At 46.7% G+C, this 20,831-nt stretch overlaps 1 protein-coding gene across 2 annotated transcripts in view; it reads right to left on the reverse strand.

Moving 5' to 3' along the window:
- Nucleotides 1-20,831, reverse strand: part of ATG14 (autophagy related 14) — an 87,266-nt gene that overhangs the window by 16,964 nt on the left and 49,471 nt on the right. For both annotated transcript variants that reach the window (XR_010190488.1, XM_063947955.1), the window contains exon 7: nt 6,736-6,853. Coding sequence is in view for 1 of the 2 variants with exons in the window: in XM_063947955.1 (XP_063804025.1) it covers nt 6,736-6,853 (118 nt within the window). In the remaining variant the exon portion in view is untranslated. The remainder of the gene's footprint in view (nt 1-6,735; nt 6,854-20,831) is intronic.

Here is a 20,831-nt window from a genome sequence, read left to right on the forward strand (position 1 = left end):
GAAAAAACACGCAGGGGCCTGCAACTCGCAGACTATTACATTTACCCTTAAAAGATAGATAGCGGAAGCATAAGGGTTCCCTGTGAGTCCAATAACGTACACATAAATATACGTTATGGTAAGAACTTACCATTGATAACGGTATTTCTCCTAAGTCCACAGGATAACAATGGGAAACGATGAAGCGACAGCGGATTTGCACCAATCGGTCAAAGCTTTCCGGCCTCCCAGCATGCAACTGGCCCTTCCATATATCCCCGCCTCCTTGCTCAGGCAAATCAGTTGTATTCCAAAGCTCAAGGCACGAGCATCATAGATGGCCCTAATCAGGTGATAAGAACACACATGCACACCTTTCCGTACAAGAAGGAAGGAGGTTAGTGAGTAAAAGGATCCTCAAATCAGGTGCGTCAGGGTGGGATCCCTGTGGACTTAGGAGAAATACAGTTATCAACGGTAAATTCTTACCATAACGTATAATTCTCCAGCAGGGTCCACAGGTAATTCACAGTTTAACAATGGGATTTCCCAAAGCAATTTAGAGGTGGGGACGCTCCTGATTGAGACAGGAGAATCCTTTGCCCGAATTCAGCATCATGAGAGGCAAAGGTATCCATGGCATAATGTTTACTGAATGTGTTAATGGAAGACCATGTGGCTGCCTTACATATCTGTTCTGCTGAAACACCACATTGTGGTGCCCATGATGGACCTACCTTACGAGTAGAGTGAGCAGAGACATTAGCCGGAACAGCTTGAGAATATGCTTCTGAAATAGTCATCCAAAGCCATCTTGCCAGTGTCTGCTTATCAGCAGGCCATCCTCTCTTGTGATAACTGTAGAGAATGAAGAGAGAATCTGTCTTTCTGATGGCACTGGTATGATCCACGTAGATTCTTAATGCATGAACCACGTCCAGCGATGCATCTCCCGCAGAAGGGCCCGGTACCTGAAAAGACGGGACTACAATTTCTTCATTAAGGTGGAATTTAGAATTTAGACACCACCTTCGGAAGATACCCAGATCTAGTTCTCAGACATGCTTTATCTGGATAGAAAATCAGAAATGGCGTACAACATGATAAAGCCCCCAAATCAGATACTCTTCTAGCCGACGCCAGCCAGTAGAAAGAGAACTTTAGCTGTCAACCATTTAAGATCCACTTTATTAAGTGGTTCAAATGGGGCAACTTGAAGGGCTTTCAGGACTAGCTTTAAGTCTCAAGGCACTGTAGGAGTAACAAAACGAGGTTGAATGCGCAGCATTCCCTGGAAAAAAGTACGCACATCCTGTAAGTTCGCAATATTCTTTTGGAACCATACAGTCAATGCCGACACTTGCACTCTCAAGGATGCCACCTTTAAACCTTTATCCATTCCTGCATGAAGGAATGCGAAGACCCTGGAAACTCTGAAAGACCTAGGGTCCATTTTCTGTTCACTGCACCAATGAATATAGGTTTGCCATATTCGGTGATAAATGCGAGCTGAGGAAGGTTTCCTTGCTCTGAGCATAGTTTGAATTACCTGTTGTGAGAATCCTCTTGACTTCAGGATAGAGGTTAAGAGCCACGCCGTCAAGGACAGTCAAACCAGATGTCTGTGACAACAACAAGGACCCTGCATCAGTAGATCTGGACGTTGAGGGAGCAGAAGAGGAGCATCCATCGACATTCTCTGCAGATCTGTGTACCAATGCCTTCTGGGCCAAGCCGGAGCTATTAGCATCACGGCACCTTTCCCTTGCTTTATCTTTCTCACCACCCTGGATACTAGGGTGATTGGAGGAAACACATAAGCCAGATGAAAGTCCCATCTCACCGACAGGGCATCCACAAAGATCGCTTTGGGAGCCTTTGTTCTTGACCCATATGCGAGCACTTTGTTGTTCAGACGGGACGCTATGAGATCTCTCTCTGGCAACCCCCATTTGTCTACTAGAGTCTGGAAGTCCTCCGGGTGTAGAGCCCATTCGCTTGCCAGAATGGCGTGTCGACTGAGAAAGTCCGCTTCTCTGTTTAGGACTCCCGGAAAGAACACTGCGGACAAGGCTGGATGATAAAGTTCTGCCCACTTTAGTATGCGACTTACCCCCTTCATCGCTTATCGGCTTAGAGTTCCTCCCTTATGGTTGAGGTACGCTACTGCAGTCGCATTGTCCGAGCGGATCTGGACCGGTTTTCCCCGAAGAATGTCCTTTGCCTGAATCAGTGCCATGTATATGGCCCGAAGTTCCAATATATTTATTGGCAGGCAACCTTCTTCCTTGGTCCATTGCCCGTGGAAACACAACCTTCCTGACACTGCTCCTCAACCCTGGAGACTGGCATCTGTCGTTAGAATTTCCCAATCTGATATCTAAAAGGGTCTCCCCTTGTCCAGATTGGATGTATGTAGCCTTCACCATGTCGAACGTTGACACCATCAAACCCATCACACGCATTGCTGCGTGAATGGATACCTTTCGACTGTGTAGCAAGCCCTGAATCCTTGATATCTTGTTCAGAGGTAACATTACTCTCTGAAGACTTGAATCCAGTACAGCCCTCAAGTGAGTCATCCGCTATGACAGAAACGGAGACAATTTTACACAATTTATGAGCCACCCATGCTTCTCCAGACAAGTTATTGTCTGTTGGAGATGACATAGGAGCAATTCCTGTGACTGTGCCAGGATTAAATGATCGTCGAGGTATGGAAAAAAAAATCTTATTCCTTGCTGGTGGAGATAAGCTGCCATTACCACCACAATCTTGGTAAATACTCTGGGGGCTGTGGCTAACCAAAAAGGTAGGGCCTGGAACTGAAAATGCTGTTGGAAGATAGCGAACCTGAGATAGCACTGATAGGACAGTGCTATAGGAACATGTAGGTAAGTATCCTGTATATCCAGGGATACGATATAATCCCCTGGCTCCATGGTCAAAATGATGGAACGTAAAGTCTCCATGTGAAACAGAGGTACCCAAATGTATTTGTTCAGCACTTTCAGATTGAGAATGGTCCGAAATGACCCATTTGGCTTCTGAACTACAAACAGGTTGGAGTAAAAACCCTGTCCTCGTTGTGCAGGAGGAACTGGAATGACTACTCCTGACTGAAGCAATTTCTGAACTGCCTCTAGCAAAGCCCTGGCCTTCATCTCTACCCGAGACGGGCTGGTACAAAAAAAAAAAAACCTTCGAGTAGGGTGCTTCTTGAAGGCAAAAGCATAACCTAGAGATACCGCTTCCTGCACCCAGCATCTGTTGTAGACTGCTGCCAGATCTGTGCAAACTGAAGAAGTCGGCCCCCCACGATGGGATCTCCCAGGTGGAGGCCCGCACCATCAGGCTGATGGCTTATCTGTTTTACCAACCGGTCCTCTGGTAGCCCAATGCTTTTTAATCATAGCAGGCAGTCTCAATACAAGAAGTCTGGTATCACTTTTACCTTTAGCTTTTCCTTGAGACCGAAAGGGCCAAAAAGCCAGAACTTTAGGTTTGAAATTGTATGTGGAAGGAAACCTTACTTTCTTGGAGTCTGCTTCTGACTCCAAAATATTTGTCAATTCTTTACCAAAAACAATATCTCCAGAAAAGGGCAAAGATTCCCAAACCTTCTTAGATTCTGAATCAGCATTCCACGTATGTAGCCAAACTGCTCTACGAGCAGCTATTGTTTAAGCGGATTCCCTGGAAGCAATAGTAGCCATATCCAATGCTGCTTCTTCCAAGAACATTGCAGCCTGTTTTGTGTGTGCTATATGGGATTTTTGCTCTCTAGATGCTATTGAAAAATCTCACTCCAATGCATCAGCCCAGGCAGACGCTGTCTTTGCCATCCAAGATGAAGCCATGGCTGGCCTTATGACTGCCCCAGACAGAAAAAAAATGGTTTTTAGAAAACTATCCACTTTCCTATCCGCGACATCATTTAATGATGTTGAAGGCAAAGGTAATGTAGATTTTCGCACTAATTGAATCGCATGTGTATCTACTTTAGGAGCCACCTCCCTTTTTAAACAATCCCCAGCTGGAAGAGGATAATTCTTAGGAATTCTAAACTTATTAGGCGTAACGCAAGCCTATTCCATGATTTCCGTCAGCTGATCTGACCCTGGAAACTCAAGGGCCATACACATTAGCCGATCCGCCCGACGGCAGATACGGCCGACGGGGGGAGTGCCCCGTCACCCGGCTCCGTAGACGTGCAGGCAAATATGGACGATCTCGTCCATATTGGCCTGCGTGTACAGCCGACGGGGGACCTGCGATGAACGAGCACGGGGCAGTGCATCGTTAATCGCTGGAGCTTCCACACTCAAATATATGAACGGTATCTCGTTCATTTATGAACGAGATCGTTCATATCTATAACTGATGTCGGCCAGTGTGTAGGGCCTATTAGTCTTAACTGTTTTTAGATGTTTAAACACAGGTGCCTTGGTTTTTAACACAGGCTCTGCTGAATCCTCTAAGGATAGAATGGCTTTCATTGCTTTAATTAACTCAGCTATATCCACTGAGCTGAGACCTTCCTCCTCCTCTTCGTATGCCGAAGTAGAATTAATTGAGATTTCATCCTCCGATGAATCCTCATCTGAACCATGTGTAGCCTGTGAGGATGAAGATTTACTTACCACCAGCTTATCAGCCGGTTTCTTTTGAGAGGCTGTTGTTGGAAGTGATACATGCAGCTTTCCACCTGTGGTGTAAGGGTTAATCGTGTAACCTATCCCCGGTACAGGAGTTGGCGGAATTATCCGTTCAGCTATACTGGATAAAGTCTGAAAACATATCCCAAGGTGGATCAACCTGCACCTGAATCTGCCTTGTATTTTTCAAGAACCCCTGGTGAAAGCTAAAACAAATTTGCACACAAACCATCCTGAACCAGATGCTGAGAGGATAACACAGCTTTGCAAGACAAACATGATATGAGTGTTGGTGTTGCTGTGTATCTTCCTCACCTTTGCAGCTTTTAAACATGATAAATAATCAACACTTCCACAGTGTACTACACAATTTGTGACTGTAATCACTAAGTTTTTTTAAAGTGACATACAATCCGACCCTACCTATGCACCAGCATGGAGGATCGGAATAGAACAAAACTGACAGAATATAATAAAGTCAGTAATCACACTAGCAGTCAGTCACATGTTAGACATTAGCATAATAAGCAATATGAGCACATCATCAGCTACAACTACATTTCAAGTATGTAGGAGAACATATGACTGAATCATGTTTAAACAGATCTACCGTATTCAGACGCATTGCGAAAGAACCAACAGTAAATGTATGCAGACTCATATGCAATAGGCACTTATCTAACTATTCATACTCAAAAAGGTTGATACTTAGTGCTGTATTACCCGTACTCAGTAGAGTGGGATACAGGAAGACTCCCCTCGCTTCCATGACCGATCAATACGTTAGCAAATGCTGAGTGAATCCAGACGCTACTAGTGTACACTGCCGCTCCATGAACCTATAGTGAACACAGCCGCCTATGCTGCGACTTTGTTCACTTCGTGTACAGCGTCTGAGACGGAAGCGGGAAAACAGTTCATGGCGGAAACTGGTCATGAACCGGAGGAGGGGCGACCAGGAGAGCGTCTGACTCAGCACTGCTGACATCAACCAATCGTGGCCTCATACTATTTCTGGAGCCAATGATCCCTAAGGCCTAGCGCTGGTGCACTCGAGGTGGCAGCTGCATCAGCGACTGTTTGGTAGTCTCCTCCCAAAACATTGCGGCTGTGTCCGTATTCCCCTTCTAAGCGGAACAGATGCCTTACCTTCTCCCCGTACTCTGGCCACAGCCTGGTAACATCTGCTGGACCTGCTAGTATAGCAGACACAGACGCCCACCGAAACAGCACGGTACTCGTGGGTAAGCGTTGTCGTGACCCGTCGGAGAGTTGTTGGAGCGACACTTTCTAAAAAAAGGTACGTAAAAAATAGTAAGACTATAAAAATAAAATAAGAAAGCTTAGGGCTGCTATGGAATGGCCCATTGCATGTTGGGAGGCCGGAAAGCTTTGACAGATTGGTGCAAATCCGCTATCGCTTCATCATATCCCATTGTTATCCTGTGGACCCTGCCGGAGAAAACCACATTGGAGTTTAAAAATGTCCGAAACCATTTAGTAAAATCTAAAAAGGACTAAAGGAAGTGGTTTTCTATTCTTGCCATGAAGATTACAACCTGCAGTATTAATTTATCAAGAAAACCCATTTCATTTTCACAGTGGTGTCCCCCTGGACTGACCACGCAAAGACAGTGTGTGCAAGTGGTGAAAAAGCTCTGCATGGACAGAAAGTTTACGGCAGAGGTTACCAAACTCTGTCCTCAAGGCACCCCAACGGTCCTGGTTTTAAATGTATCCATGCCTGACCACAGGTGACTTAATTAGCACCCTAGTCAATTTGATTTAACCATCTGTGCTGAGCCATGGATATACCTAAAACCTGGACTGTTGGGGTGCCTTGAGGACCGCGTTTGGAAACCTCTGGTTTACGGTCACATGTGGTTCTACTGGAATTCATGTATTTATTTTTATTATCAGCTGCTATTAAAAATGCTGTAAAATCTAACAAAAGCACCAGCGTGTACACACAGCATTTAGCAACTAGGCGAGTAATACTAAAAAACAAACAATAAAAAAAAAACCAGAAGGCGACAGTCCTGTACATGTCACAGTTGGGGGAAACAAAGCTACAAGTAAAATAAATGCATATACTTGCCTATTATAAAGTTTTCTTGGAAGGTTGACATTTAGAATGTGAGATAAGGTGTTGACAAGCTGAGTAGCATAACATAAAGCAGCACTGATTGTGTACGCAGGGTTGCTGTGTTCCATGTCTGCAAAAATTATACAAAATTAAAACAAAACAAAAAATGTCAAACTTAGTAAGTATCCTGTGTCGAAGTCAGAAAATATTACAACACACATTACGTACAAACACGACATAGATGGCCTCCGTGTGCGTACGTATTCGGCTGTGCGTGCACATATTCGCAAATTGCGTATGGTCGTTCCCACGGTCCTGCGCATTAGAGTGTGGTATGAGTAATTACAGTGGAGTTTGTACTCGCATGGAAAAGCCACAAAGACATATCATAAATCTAATCTATATATTGCATAAATCCCACACTGTCTGCTTCCTCTTCTAAATAGCATGAAGATCGGTCACACAAATTAAACTCCCAGAGACTAAAATAAGATTTTACTCACCGGCAAATCTATTTCTCGTAGTCCGTAGTGGATGCTGGGAACTCCGTAAGGACCATGGGGAATAGACGGGCTCCGCAGGAGACTGGGCACTCTAAAAGAAAGATTAGGTACTATCTGGTGTGCACTGGCTCCTCCCTCTATGCCCCTCCTCCAGACCTCAGTTAGGATACTGTGCCCGGAAGAGCTGACACAATAAGGAAGGATTTTTGAATCCCGGGTAAGACTCATACCAGCCACACCGTATAACTCGTGATACTATACCCAGTTAACAGTATGAAATATAACAGCCTCTCAACAGATGGCTCAACAATAACCCTTTAGTTAGGCAATAACTATATACAAGTATTGCAGACAATCCGCACTTGGGATGGGCGCCCAGCATCCACTACGGACTACGAGAAATAGATTTACCGGTGAGTAAAATCTTATTTTCTCTGACGTCCTAGTGGATGCTGGGAACTCCGTAAGGACCATGGGGATTATACCAAAGCTCCCAAACGGGCAGGAGAGTGCGGATGACTCTGCAGCACCGAATGAGAGAACTCAAGGTCCTCCTCAGCCAGGGTATCAAATTTTTAGAATTTAGCAAACGTGTTTGCCCCTGACCAAGTTGCAGCTCGGCAAAGTTGAAAAGCCGAGACCCCTCGGGCAGCCGCCCAAGATGAGCCCACTTTCCTCGTGGAATGGGCTTTTACTGATTTATGATGCGGCAATCCAGCCGCAGAATGCTCCAGCTGAATTGTGTTACAAATTCAGCGAGCAATAGTCTGCTTAGAAGCACCTATTTTGCTGGGTGCCTACAGGATAAAAAACGAGTCAGTTTTCCTGACTCCAGCCGTCCTGGAAATATAAATTTTTAAGGCCCTGACTACATCCAGTAACTTGGAATCTTCCAAGTCCCTAGTAGCCGCAGGCACTACAGTAGGTTGGTTCAAGTGAAAAGCTGATACCACCTTAGGGAGAAACTGGGGACGAGTCCTCAATTCTGCCCTATCCATATGGAAAATCAGATAAGGGCTTTTACATGACAAAGCCGCCAATTCTGACACACGCCTGGCCGAAGCCAAGGCCAATAACATGACCACTTTCCACGCGAGATTTCAGATCCACAGTTTTAAGTGGCTCAAACCAATGTGATTTTAAGAAACTCAACACCACGTTGAGATCCCAAGGTGCCACAGGAGGCACAAAAAAGGGGCTGAATATGTAGCACTCCCTTTACAAATGTCTGAACTCCAGGCAGTGAAGCCAGTTCTTTCTGGAAGAAAATCGACAGAGCCGAAATCTGGACCTTAATGGAACCCAAGTTTAGGCCCATAGTCACTCCCGACTGTAGGAAGTGCAGAAAACGACCCAGCTGAAATTCCTCTGTTGGGGCCTTCCTGGCCTCACACCACGCAACATTTTCGCCAAATACGGTGATAATGGTTTGCGGTTACTTCTTGCCTGGCTTTTATCAGCGTAGGAATGACTTCCTCCGGAATGCCCTTTTGCTTTAGGATCCGGAATTCAACCGCCATGCCGTCCAACGCAGCCGCGGTAAGTCTTGGAACAGACAGGGCCCCTGCTGTAGCAGATCCTGTCTGAGCGGTAGAGGCCATGGGTCCTCTGATATTATTTCTGTAAGTTCTGGGTACCAAGCTCTTCTTGGCCCATCCGGAAACACGAGTATCGTTCTTCCTCCTCGTTTTCTTATTATTCTCAGTACCTTTGGTATGAGAGGCAGAGGAGGGAATACATAAACCGACTGGTACACCCACGGTGTCACTAGAGGGTCCACAGCTATTGCCTGAGGGTCCCTTGACCTGGCGCAATATCTAGTTTTTTGTTTAGGCGGGACGCCATCATGTCCACCTGTGGCCTTCAACAGTTGGAAGACTTCTGGATGAAGTCCCCACTCTCCCGGGTGTCGGTCGTGTCTGCTGAGGAAGTCTGCTTCCCTGTTGTCCACTCCCGGAAGGAACACTGCTGACAGTGCTAAGACGTGATTTTCCGCCCATCAGAGAATCCTTGTGGCTTCTGCCATCGCCATCCTGCTTCTTGTGCCGCCCTGTCGGTTTACATGGGCGACTGCCGTGATGTTGTCTGATTGGATCAGTACCGGCTGGTTTTGAAGCAGAGGCCTTGCCAGACTTAGGGCATTGTAAATGGCCCTCAGTTCCAGAATATTTATGTGTAGGGACGACTCCTGACTTGACCAAAGTCCTTGGAAGTTTCTTCCCTGTGTGACTGCCCCCCAGCCTCGAAGGCTGGCATCCGTGGTTACCAGGACTCAGTCCTGTATGCCGAATCTGCGGCCCTCTTGAAGATGAGCACTCTGCAGCCACCACAGTAGAGATACCCTGGTCCTTGGAGACAGGGTTATCCGCCGATGCATCTGAAGATGCGATCCCGACCACTTGTTCAAGAGGTCCCACTAAAAGGTTCTTGTATGGAACCTGCCGAATGGAATTTTTGCTTCGTAAGAAGCTACCATTTTTCCCAGGACTCGTGTGTAGTGATGCACAGATACCTGTTTTGGTTTCAGGAGGTCTCTGACTAGAGATGACAACTCCTTGGCTTTCTCCTGCAGGAGAAACACTTTTTTCTGTTCTGTGTCCAGAACCATCCCCAGGAACAGTAGGGGTGTGGTAGGAACCAGCTGTGACTTTTCCATCCGTGCTGTTGTAGCACTTCCCGAGATAGTGCTACTCCGACCAACAACTGCTCCTTGGACCTCGCCTTTATAAGGAGATGGTCCAAGTACGGGATAATTAAAACTCCCTTTTTTCGAAGGAGTATCATCATTTCTGCCATTACCTTGGCAAAGACCCTCGGTGCCGTGGAGAGTCCAAACGGCAGTGTTTGGAATTGGTAATGGCAATCCTGTACCACAAATCTGAGGTACTCCTGGTGAGGATGGTAAATGGGGACATGTAGGTAAGCATCCTTGATGTCCAGGGATACCATGTACTCCCCCTCCTCCAGGCTTGCAATAACCGCCCTGAGCGATTCCATCTTGAACTTGAATTTTTTTATGTATGTGTTCAAGGATTTCAAATTTAAAATGGGTCTCACCGAACCGTCCGGTTTCGGTACCACAACCAGTGTGGAATAGTAACCCCGTCCTTGTTGAAGTAGGGGCACCTCGACTATCACCTGCTGGGAATACAGCTTGTGAATTGCCTCTAGCACAGCCTCCCTGCCTGAGGGAGTTGTCGGCAAGGCAGATTTGAGGAAACGGCGGGGGGGAGACGCCTCGAATTCCAGCTTGTACCCCTGAGATACTACTTGAAGGATCCAGGGATCCACCTGTGAGCGAGCCCACTGATCGCTGAAATTTTTGAGGCGGCCCCCCACCGTACCTGGCTACGCCTGTGGAGCCCCCGCATCATGCGGTGGACTCAGAGGAAGCGGGGGAAGAATTTTGATTCTGGGAACTGGCTGACTGGTGCAGCTTTTTCCCTCTTCCCTCGTCTCTGTGCCGAAAGGAAGCGCCTTTGACCGGCTTGCTTTTCTGAAGCCGAAAGGACTGTACCTGATAATACAGTGCTTTCCTTAGGCTGTGAGGAAACCTGAGGTAAAAAATTTTCATCCCAGCTGTTGCTGTGGATACGAGGTCCCAGAGACCATCCCCAAACAATTCCTCACCCTTATAAGGCTCTATGTGCCTTTTAAAGTCAGCATCACCTGTCCAGTGTCGGGTCTCTAATACCCTCCTGACAGAATGGACATTGCAATAATTCTGGATGCCAGCCGGCAAAATATCCCTCTGTGCATCCCTCATATATAAGACGACGTCTTATGTTCGCAAAATAGTATCCCTGTTTGAAAGGGTTACAGACCACGCTGCAGCAGCACTATCTGCAGGTCTCAGTCTAGTACCCGAGTGTGTAAATACAGACTTCAGGATAGCCTCCTGCTATTTATCAGCAGGTACCTTCAAAGTGGCCGTATCCTAAGACGGCCGTGCCACCTTTTTTGACAAACGTGTGAGCGCCTTATCCACCCTAGGGGATATCTCCCAGCGTAACTTATCCTCTGGCGGGAAAGGGTACGCCATCAGTAACTTTTTAGAAATTACCCGTTTCTGATCGGGGAGAACCCACGCTTTTTCACACTTCATTCACTCATTTGATGGGGGAACAAAACACTGCCTGCTTTTTCTCCCCACACATAAAACCCTTTTTTGTTTTTAGTGGTACTTGGGTTAATGACAGAAATGTGTAACACATTTTTTATTGCCGGGATCATGTAACTGATGTTCCTAGTGGATTGTGTATATGTCTCAACCTCGTCGACACTGGAGTCAGACTCCGTGTCGACATCTGTGTCTGCCATCTGAGGGAGCGGGCGTTTTTAAGCCCCTGATGGCCTTTGAGACGCCTGGGCAGGCGCGGGCTGAGAAGCCGGCTGTCCCATAGCTGTTACGTCATCCAGCCTTTTATGTAAGGAGTTGACACTGTCGGTTAATACCTTCCACCTATCCATCCACTCTGGTGTCGGCCCACAGGGGGCGACATCCCATTTATCGGCATCTGCTCCGCTTCCACATAAGCCTCCTCATCAAACATGTCGACACAGCCGTACCGACACACCGCACACACACAGGGAATGCTCTGACTGAGGACAGGACCCCACACAGCCCTTTGGGGAGACATAGAGAGAGTATGCCAGCACACACCAGAGCGCTATATAATGTAGGGATAAACACCATCACTGAGTGAATTTTCCCCAATAGCTGCTTGTATAAACAATATTGCGCCTAAATTTAGTGCCCCCCCTCTCTTTTTAACCCTTTGAGCCTGAAAACTACAGGGGAGAGCCTGGGGAGCTGTCTTCCAGCTGCACTGTGAAGAGAAAATGGCGCCAGTGTGCTGAGGGAGATGGCTCCGCCCCTTTTTCGGCTGACTTTTCTCCCACTTTTTTTCTGTATTCTGGCAGGGGTAATTACCACATATATAGCCTCAGGGGCTATATATTGTGGTTATTTTGCCAGCCAAGGTGTTTTTATTGCTGCTCAGAGCGCCCCCCGCCAGCGCCCTGCACCCTCAGTGACCGGAGTGTGAAGTGTGTATGAGGAGCAATGGCGCACAGCTGCAGTGCTGTGCGCTACCTTGGTGAAGACTGAAGTCTTCTGCCGCCGATTTTCCAGACCATCTTCATGCTTCTGGCTCTGTAAGGGGGACGGCGGCGCGGCTCCGGGAACGAACACCAAGGACGGGTCCTGCGGTCGATCCCTCTGGAGCTAATGGTGTCCAGTAGCCTAAGAAGCCCAAGCTAGCTGCAAGCAGGTAGGTTCGCTTCTTCTCCCCTTAGTCCCTCGATGCAGTGAGCCTGTTGCCAGCAGGTCTCACTGTAAAATAAAAAACCTAATTTAAACTTTCTTTCTAGAAGCTCATCCTAGTGTGCAACCAGCTCGGGCCGGGCACAGAAATCTAACTGAGGTCTGGAGGAGGGGCATAGAGGGAGGAGCCAGTGCACACCAGATAGTACCTAATCTTTCTTTTAGAGTGCCCAGTCTCCTGCGGAGCCCGTCTATTCCCCATGGTCCTTACGAAGTTCCCAGCATCCACTAGGACGTCAGAGAAAATACAATGGCCTTATTTACACTAAGCTTTGAAATTCTATGAAGAAGGCAAACACCTTTGTTTACTAGGGTAGCAGAGTTTCTGTTGAAAGCAATAAGAACTGGATTGTCATTGTCTTACCTGAAGACAAAACAAATAAAGAGACAATACCCAGGAACCTAGGCTGGGAGAAACTCAATTAGCAATAGCTAACAAAAATACAAACCAGACATTTATAAATCTGAGATATTAACATTCATAGGTCTAAACTCTTGGAGATGTATGTGTTTGTGTGTGTGTGTATATATATATATATATATATATATATATATATATATATATATATATATATATATATATATATGTGTGTGTATAATATATATATATATATATATATATATATATATATATATATATATATATATATATAAAATTCCTAACAAATTGTAATAGCAGGAGTATGTATGTATGTATGTATGTATGTATGTATGTATGTATGTATGTATGTATATATATATATATATATATATGAGTATATGGATATATGTGGATATATGTATATCTTGAGGATGGAAATAGATAATCATCATGTGTGGGATCATATTGTTCAGAGTCACGTAAACATTAATCTGGTGGGAATAAGATTATTATATATTACCACATCAAATTAATAATACCAGATTTATGTATGATTAATGTGATGGGTTTAACTGGTCATGGGGCGGGAACTCGGATGCAAACAGAAATCACATCTCAAGTCTTAGCCATCGCCCACTTCTTGAGCTGACCAATGATCCCCGGCGCACAGGATATGTCCCACCCCCGGACCAATGGAATAGCACACAGTGTCTATTGTATTATGTTTTGATCTACTGTATAGAGAGCCAGCTACATGCCAGGTCACTATCACAGACTCTGAAGGTCATCACCCTTGATGACTGAGGACCGGACCGGGAAGCGCAGGCGAAACCAAAAGTATGTACCATTGACTGTAGCCATTATTCTTTTGTATTGTATTGCTTTGTGATTGTAACCCCCTTTCAGTAATAATATGTTGTGGTGTCGGAACCCAGCAGTTTAAATACAATCTGGTGTCGTGTTTTCCTTTCCCTGCTAAGGTTTAAAGTGTATTACTATCGCAAGCATAGCTGTTAAGGGTTCACGGTGTATCTTTGGGTGTGTACGCGCTGCGTGTACTTTGTACAGACAGCGCGGCGTTTGTACGCAAAGTCCGTACATGGTACGGGACTCTGTACGCTAATGGTGTAATAGGTACGTAGGTTGTGGATTAAGTATAGCGGCCGCAGCGGCTTCATTTAAAGTGTATGAAATGTCTTTTTAAAGTGTTGCTTTAGTCCTGAACGTAAACCAGCGTTTACACCTGCATGGGGATAAAAGGCAGCCTGTTTGTACGCATCATTCCAGTGCATTTAAAATTAAAATTTCAAACACACACAATAATATATATATATATATATATATATATATATATATATACATATATATATATATATATATATATATATATATATATATATATATATATATATATATATATATATATATATACATACACACACACACTTACTCTTATGCCTCTTGCATATGCTGTATTACTTTTGCCATTATCTTGCTTTATGCTTCATTATTTGTTGTTATTGCAATTGTGCAAGTTTTTCAATTTTAAAGGTTTTTCTCTCAATATAAACCAAACATGAAACAAAAACAAACATCTACTACAACCAAGCATACAATAACGAGATTTATGGTAGGAACTTACAGTTGTTAAATCTTTCTGCGAGGTACACTGGGCTCCACAGGGATTGGGGTGTAGAGTAGGATCTTGATCCGAGGCACCAACAGGCTCAAAGATTTGACCTTCTTCCCAGAATGCATAGCGCCGCCTCCTCTATAACCCCGCCTCCGTGCACAGGAACTACGATTTTGTTAACCAGTCCAATGCAGTAGCAGGAAAAGAGACGACAACTGTTATTAGCCACATACACCATATTCTCACGACAGGAGAAAGTGTCAGCGGCTAATTCCATACCAACCCAAAGAAGCTAAGTGCGTCAGGCTGGGCGCCCAGTGTACCTCGCAGAAAGAGATTTAACAATGGTAAGTTCTTACCATAAATCTCGTTTTCTGCTGCGGGGTACACTGGGCTCCACAGGGAATGACACTGGGGATGTCCTAAAGCAGTTCCTTATGGGAAGGGACGCACTGTAGCGGACACAAGAACCCGGCATCTAAAGGAAGCATCCTGGGAGGCGGAAGTATCGAAGGTATAGAACCTTATGAACGTGTTCACTGAGGACCATGTAGCCGCCTTGCACAATTGTTCAAGAGTCGCACCACGCGGGCCACCCAGGAAGGTCCAACAGACCGAGTAGAATGGGCCTTTATAGTAGCAGGAGCTGGACAACCAGCCTGTACATAAGAATGTGCAATCACCATTCTAATCCATCTGGCCAAAGTCTGCTTGTGAGCAGGCCAACCACGTTTGTGAAAACCAAACAGTACAAAGAGAGAATCAGACTTCTTGATAGGGGCTTTCCTCTTCACAGATACGGAGAGCCTGTACCACATCCAAAGACCGCTCTTTGGAATACAATTCAGGAGAGGTAAAGACCGGAACCACAATCTCCTGATTAAGGTGGAAAGAAGACACCACCTTAGGTAAATACCCAGGACATGTCCTAAGAACCACACGATCATGGTGAAAAATCAGATAAGGTGACCTACAAGACAAGGCACCCAAATCAGACACTCGTCTAGCAGAGGCAATAGCCAGCAGAAACAATACCTTAAGAGAAAGCTATTTAAGGTCTGGAGATTCAAGAGGCTCAAACGGAGACCCTTGCAATGCCTCCAAAACCACCGACAAGTCCCAAGGGGCCACAGGCGGGACATAGGGAGGTTGAATCCGCAACACACCCCGAGTGAACGTAATGCACATCAGGTAAAGTCGCAAGTTTTCTCTGGAACCAAATCGACAAAGCAGAAATATGAACCTTGATGGAGGCAAGACGAAGGCCCAAGTCCAGGTTTGGCCGTACTAAACTTGCAAGCGTCATGATTATTAGATGCGCACCAAGCAAAGTAAGAATTCCAGACCCTATGGTAAATCTGAGCAGAAGCATGCTTACAGGCCTTCAACATAGTTTGAATGACCGCCTCAGAAAATCCTTTGGCCTTCAAGACGGAAGCTTCAAGAGCCACGCCGTCAAAGCCAACCGGGCCAAATCCTGATATACACAGGGGCCCTGGACGAGGAGATCAGGGCGCTCTGGAAGTAGAAGGAGACGCTCTATCGAGAGACCCTGAAGGCCTGAGAACCAACGCAGTCTAGGCCACGCTGGAGCGATCAGAAGTAGGATTTTTCCTTCTTGGCTTGAACTTCCTTATTACTCTGGGCAGGAGCGACACCGGAGGGGACACGTATGGCAGCCGTAAGTTCCATGGAATTGCCAGTGCATCCACGAACGCTGCTTGAGAAACCCTTGTCCTTGCTCCGAAGACCAGAACCTTGTGATTGTGTCGAGATGCCATCAGGTCCACGAGGAGTTGGAACACTTATGGATGGAGGCTCCACTCTCCGGCGTGTACGTCCTGACGACTGAGAAAGTCCGCTTCCCAGTTTAGGACCCCCCGGAATGAACACTGCCGATATGACTGGGAGATGGTGTTCCGCCCACCGAAGAACCCGTGATACTTCCCTCATTGCCATGCGGCTTTGAGTGCCGCCTTCATGATTGATGCACGCTACCATGGTGGCGTTGTCCGACTATTTGAACAGGTCTGTTCTGTATTAAATGCTGGTCTAAGTTCAATGAGTTGAACACCGCCCGCAATTCCAGAATGTTTATTGAGAGGAGAGGCTTCTCCTTGGTCCACCGACCCTGAAGGGAATGTTGCTCCAACACCGCGCCCCAACCTCGCAGACTGGCATCCGTCATCAGAAGGACCCAGTTGGAGATCCAGAAGGGACAACCCCTGCTCAATCGTTGGTCCTGATGCCACCAGATCAGTGACAGACGGACCGCGGAGATAAGGAGATCATTTGAGACCTGATCCGAGGAGACAGGCCGTCCCACTTGGCAAGAATCAGCTTCTGCAGAGGGCGGGAATAGAATTGAGCATACTCCATGTCGAAAGCAGACACCATGAGACATCGCATTTACATTGCCGAATGTATCGACACTTGCGGACGAGATAGGAAGCATCAGAACTTTCTCCCGAGACAAGAACAACTGCTGGATGTGCGTGTCCAACAACGCCCCCAGGTGCACCATGCTCTGAGCAGGGACCAGGGAAGATTTCTTCCAGTTGATGAGCCACCCGTGGGCTTGCAGAAACTGGACAGTCTGATCCAGATGGCGTAGGAGAACTTCTGGGTAATTTGCCAGGATCAACAAGTTGTCTAGGTACGGTAGGATTCTGACCCCTTGACGGCGGGGTACAGCAGTCATTGCCGCCATGACCTTGGTGAAGACTCGCAGGGCCATGGTCAAACCAAAAGGTAACGCCCGAAATTGGTAATGGAGGTTGCCAACCGCAAACCTCAGGTACTGTTGATGCGACACTGCAATAGGAATATGCAGGTACGCATCCTGTATGTCCAGGGAAGCCATATAATCCCCAGGTGCCAAGGCCAGAACAATAGAGCAAAGAGTTTCCATACGAAACTTGGAGACCCTCACAAATTTGTTCAAGGACTTGAGGCTGAGAATAGTCCGGGAGGACACATTCGGTTTCGGGACTAGGAACAGCGGTGAATAGTACCCCTTGCCTCTATGAGCCAGAGGCACCTGTACTACCACTCCTGTGTCCAGGAGGGACTGTACCTCCGAATTAAGAGTTTGTCTTCACCTGATCCAAAAGGCAAAATCGATGAGGGGGAACGATTCTTGAAGGATACGGCGTAACCTCGAGTGACGACTTCCCGTACCCAGGTCTTCAACCATTCCTGGGTATACCCTAGAAGTCGGTCCCCCACCCTGGGGTCTTACAGAGGGGGGCCCGCCCCGTCATGCAGCAGGCTTGTCAGTTTTGGAAGCAGGTCGACGGGCAGCCCAGGCCCATTTGGGTTTGGGATTTTTGGGTTTGGAAGTGCGAACCTATTTCGGGTATGCCTGGCCTTTTGTTTTCCCTGAGGGACAAAAGGAAGTACTCTTAGCCTTCGGCACCGAAGGAGCAGTACTAGGTAGACATGCTGTTTTAGCAGAAGCTAAGTCAGCCACTTCTTGTTGGTCTTCTCCGAAAAGAATGTCTACCTTAAAAGGGAGTACCTCCAGGGTTTTCTTAGAGTCCAGAGCCACAGACCAGGACCGTAACCATAGAATCCGGCGAGCCAAAATGGACGTAGTAGAAGCCTTGTCTGCCAGAATACCGGTATCAGAAGCCGCCTCCTTAATGTAATGAGACGCTGTGACAATATAAGACAGACATTGTCTAGCATGATCAGAAGCGTTGGAAGGCAACGCCTCCAGCTCTTGAGCCCACGCTTCAACAGCCTCTGCAGCCCATGTCGCTGCAATGGTGGGCCTATGCGCCGAACCAGTTAGGGTGTAAATCGCTTTTAAACAACCCTCCACACGTTTATCCGGTGGTTCTTTCAGAGACGTGACAGTAGTTACCGGCAGAGCTGAGGATACCACCAGCCACGCCACCTGCGAATCCACTGGCAGGGATGTTTCCCAATTGTTACTTCGCTCCGCTGCGAGGGGGTAGCGAGCCAGCATCTTCTTGTGAGACGTGAATTTCTTTCTTAGATTTTCCCAGGACTCCTGACATATGTCGACTAAATGGTCAGAATGAGGTAAAACTTGTTTAACCACTTTCTGACGTTTAAGCCTGTCCGGTTTCTTAGGGGCAGCATCAGGCTCATCAGTAATTTGAAGAATGATCCCGATAGCCTCCAACAAGGAACATCCACCTGTGAGACAGACTCCCCATCAGAAGCATCAGGGTCAGAATCTGTGGGGTCAGTATATACGCCATCCTCATCAGACGAGGTGTCTGGGATGTTGGTGGATTGTGAGGAAGTAATGGCCCGCTTCGAGGACCCCTTGGTCATAGGTGGGCAAGGGTTAGACTTCTGGGTAGTCAGTGATTGGTTCAATTGCCGTAACTGAGCGGACAGTTGATCTGCCCATGGCTGGTTAACCGCGGGGACCATAAGCACAGGAGGTCCCACAGGTGGCGTTAGTCTAGTTAGCAGCGCATGCAATAGCTTGGAGAAGGTAGCCCAAGGTGGGTCATTTTGAACCCCCGTTGCTACAATCCCACTTGGGGGTAAGGATCCCCCAGAACCTAAACCCTCAGCTGCTATGTTTTCCTCAAATGTGTCTGTAGCGTCACCACCACGCAATGTGGGATCAGCCCCAGCACCATTGCCCTTTGTAGCGGACATATCCGAAAGCTCAGTGCAAGGCAACACAGTACAATATCAGCAGCACAATACCTGACAAGAACCCCCTGTGCAGTGTATCAGCACAAACAGGGAATTCAAGAGATCACTAAAAATCAGAGAAAAATACACACTGAGTATATCCTGTGAACTACCTATATTAAATGATAAACCGGACGCACTTAGCCCCCTCGGGTTATAGAATATAGGGATAGCAATCTGAGTGAGAAACACAAAACGGAGGTCACACAGCAGCTATATACACACACACAGTCACATAGTACAATGCAGAAATTATGACATGCAATAAAACTGCACTGGACTAGCAATGCAGAGTAGTACTATGTATAGCTATGCACTCAATAGATATAACAATGCACAGTAAAGACTGGATGTAAATCACAGGTCACAGGGTACTTGTACTATATAACCCTGACTAAATGCACTCTCTTAACAAACACTGTCAGCAGACATGTAGAATACTTAAATGTCCTGTAAAATGCACAGCGCTGACATGCAGGCGGCTTTACAGAGGAGGATTTGCCCAAACAGTCCCAGGATCAGCTCAGTTGTCCTATTGGCGCCCAAACGGAGGGAGAGGGAGAGGGAGAGGGAGAGGGAGAGGGAGAGGGAGAGAGAAGAGGGGGAGATATGCAGCTCCAGGGCGGAAGCATTTACGCTAAGTGGTGCCCTGGGGCTGGGGGAGGGGCTACAGGTCAAAGCCTTATCCTCCTGCTGGACTGCACCACCAGGTACTGTGGGCTTATATAAACTGTTTATGAGAGAACACAAACCTGTACCCTTGCCCTGGTGGTCTAGTGGGGTCCCTGTACTACCACAGTTGTAACGCCAGCGCACGCGCGGCCCGCCTCCCACCGTCCGCATCGGATCGCGATTTACAGTGGGTCCCGCCGAGGGGACTCACTTACCTCCTCCCTGAGTGCGGCCACGCGATCCAGGAGAACAGCGGTCATGTGTGTGACTAACTGGAAGAAAACCGGAGCCTCCGCTGTAAGTACCGGTAACCAGGGCCCGGGAGTATACAGCACCGTTGGTGGAGGTGATGGAGCTGCAGCAGGAGATGTCTGACTGACATCTAACACATACAGTGCCTCTGCTGCAGCCCTTGAAGTCTTCATTTTTCTTTTAAAAGCTTCTTCTCAGGGCTGCTGGAGCAGCCCCCCTGTTGAATGCCTGCTTACTGCATGGCATCAACTACAAAACAGAGTTCCTGTGCACGGAGGCGGGGTTATAGAGGAGGCAGCGCTATGCATTCTGGGAAGGTGGTCAATGCTTTGAGCCTGTTAGTGCCTCGGATCAAGTTCCTACTCTACACACCAATGTCATTCCCTGTGGAGCCCAGTGTACCCCGCAGCAGAAAAAAGAAATTATAAAAAAAAATATATATATACCCCTTGAAGAAGTCTGTTGAGACGAAACGCGTTGGGCTTATACTGACCACCCACTATTTACAAGCTAAGTTTTGAATTCCTATCCTTTTAAGTGTATTTATATTTTTCATTTATGGACAAAAGTTTTTTATTCTTGTTTTTTGAAACCATTCTTGGAAACAGTTTTTACTCTCCTATATATTAAAAATATTTTTATAAATTTTAGAATTTTTTTGGCTTCTAATTTTAAGCT

The sequence above is a fragment of the Pseudophryne corroboree genome, chromosome 12, assembly GCF_028390025.1.
Source record: "Pseudophryne corroboree isolate aPseCor3 chromosome 12, aPseCor3.hap2, whole genome shotgun sequence".
Lineage (NCBI taxonomy): Eukaryota > Metazoa > Chordata > Amphibia > Anura > Myobatrachidae > Pseudophryne > Pseudophryne corroboree.